Here is a 2,205-nt window from a genome sequence, read left to right as displayed (position 1 = left end):
GAAGTCGCTAACGATGACGGAAGTGCGTCACGGAAACCGTGACCCCGACGACATATCGACAGATAAATCGTATGCGTGTAACGGGGCCTTTAGAACGTGTTAGTTCTATTTTATTTTTTACTTGGGAGATATAAATGTCTTTTCTTTTTCTTTTTTCAACAGGATGTTTTTGGCTTCTTTAGCTGTTTAGATACTAAAGGCACAAGTTATAAATATGAGGTGTCAATAACAGGACCTGCTCTGGAGCTTCACAACTGTATGGCCAGACTGCTAGCCCACCCACTTCAGCGCCCATTTCAGAGCCATGCTTCTTATAGCCTTCTAGATGAAGAAGAGGAGACTGCAGAGAGTGAAGTCACTGTCTAAAACAAACTGATTTGAATAACTTTAGTGGTAATATTAAAGCAACACATTTTTATATAAACTACATAGTGGAGCATCAGTCTTGCAATAGGTATAATTGTTACTGGCTTGTTTTATTTTCTATTCAAAACATAACTTCAGGAAGAAAATACAAAATAGAAATTCATTTTTTAAAACAGACTTATCCGTTATTTGTGTAGACCGTTACCAATTACAGGTTGTTGTTGTTTTTTTTATTATTTGTTTTATGTGTGTGTGTGTGTGTGTGTGTGTGTGTGTGTGTGTGTGTGTGTGTGTGTGTGTGTGTGTAATATATATGTATGTATATGTGTGTGTATGTGTGTGTATATATATATATATATATATATATACTAGAAGGTGGCCCGATTCTACGCATCGGGTATTCTAGAATTTACGTATTGTGTAGTTCATGTATGATTTTTGTTATATATATATATATATATATGAGAGATGTTGTTGTGTGTAGTTACCAAGTGTTCAAGTGTTTGTGTAGGCGCTGTACATGTTCTGGGTGTTGTCTGGGTGTGGCGGGGGGTGAGAGCGGTGTTGTATGTGTGTTGCGTGTGTTGCGTTGTTTGTGGAGCGCTGTGTGTCTGTAGCGTTGTGTGTGTGTGTTGCGCGGTTTGTGTGTGTGTGGTGTGTTTTGGGGGGAGGTATGTTTTGTGCAATGTGTGTGTTGTGCGGTATGTGCGTATATTTGTGTGTGCCGCGGTGTTTGTGTGTTGGGTGTTGTGTGTGTGCAGCGTTGTCTGTGTGTAGCGTTGTCTGTGTGTGTGGGTGTCTGTGTAGGGCAGTTGTTTGTGGTTCCCAGTGTGTGTGTGTGTGGTGTGTTGTGCAGTGTGTGTGTGTGTGTGCATCAGCCTCTCTTCTCTCAGCCTACCTCTCCCAGCCTCCCTCCTCCCAGCCTCCCTCAGCATCAGCCTCCCTCTCCCAGCCTCCCCAAGCATCAGCCTCCACCAGCATCAGCCTCTCTCCTTCCAGCCTCCCCCAGCATCAGCCTCCGCAAGCATCAGCCTCTCTCCTTCCAGCCTCCTCCAGCATCAGCCTCCCTCTCCCAGCCTTCCCCAGGATCAGCCTCTCTCCTCCCAGCCTCCGTCCTCCCAGCCTTCCCCAGCATCAGCTTTCCCTCCCAGCCTCCCTCAGCATCAGCCTTCCCCAGCATCAGCCTCTCTCCTCCCAGCTCAGCCTCTCTCCTTCCAGCCTCCCCCAGCATCAGCCTCTCTCCTTCCAGCTTCCCTCAGCATCAGCCTCCCCTTCCCAGCCTTCCCCAGGATCAGCCTCTCTCCTCCCAGCCTCCTTCCTCCCAGCCTCCCCCTCCCAGCCTCCCTCAGCATCAGCCTTCCGCTCCCAGTCTCCCCCAGCATCAGCCTCCCCATGCATCAGCCTCCACCAGCATCAGCCTCTCTCCTTCCAGCCTCCCCCAGCATCAGCCTCCCCTTCCCAGCCTTCCCAGGATCAGCCTCTCTCCTCCCAGCCTCCTTCCTCCCAGCCTCCCCCTCCCAGCCTCCCTCAGCATCAGCCTTCCGCTCCCAGTCTCCCCCAGCATCAGCCTCCCCAAGCATCAGCCTCCACCAGCATCAGCCTCTCTCCTTCCAGCCTCCCCAGCATCAGCCTCTCTCCTTCCAGCCTCCCTCAGCATCAGCCTCCCGTTCCCAGCCTTCCCCAGGATCAGCCTCTCTCCTCCCAGCCTCTTTCCTCCCAGCCTCCCTCAGCATTAGCCTTCCCCTCCCAGTCTCCCCCAGCATCAGCCTCCCCAAGCATCAGCCTCCACCAGCATTAGCCTCCACCAGCATTAGCCTCTCTCCTTCCAGCCTCCCCCAG

General features: G+C 50.9%; 1 protein-coding gene across 1 annotated transcript in view; it reads left to right on the top strand.

Annotated features, from left to right (window-relative positions):
- BABAM1 (BRISC and BRCA1 A complex member 1) overlaps positions 1-539 on the top strand; it is a 52,564-nt gene extending 52,025 nt beyond the window's left edge. Inside the window, exon 5 of the mRNA XM_075314779.1 lies at positions 163-539. Coding sequence (XP_075170894.1) covers positions 163-366 — 204 coding nt within the window. The 3' untranslated portion in view covers positions 367-539. The remainder of the gene's footprint in view (positions 1-162) is intronic.
- The last annotated feature ends 1,666 nt before the right edge of the window (positions 540-2,205 follow it).

Source organism: Anomaloglossus baeobatrachus, chromosome 1 (genome assembly GCF_048569485.1).
Source record: "Anomaloglossus baeobatrachus isolate aAnoBae1 chromosome 1, aAnoBae1.hap1, whole genome shotgun sequence".
Lineage (NCBI taxonomy): Eukaryota > Metazoa > Chordata > Amphibia > Anura > Aromobatidae > Anomaloglossus > Anomaloglossus baeobatrachus.
Note: the sequence above shows the minus strand (reverse complement) of the source record. Positions and strands in the feature narration are given on the sequence as shown.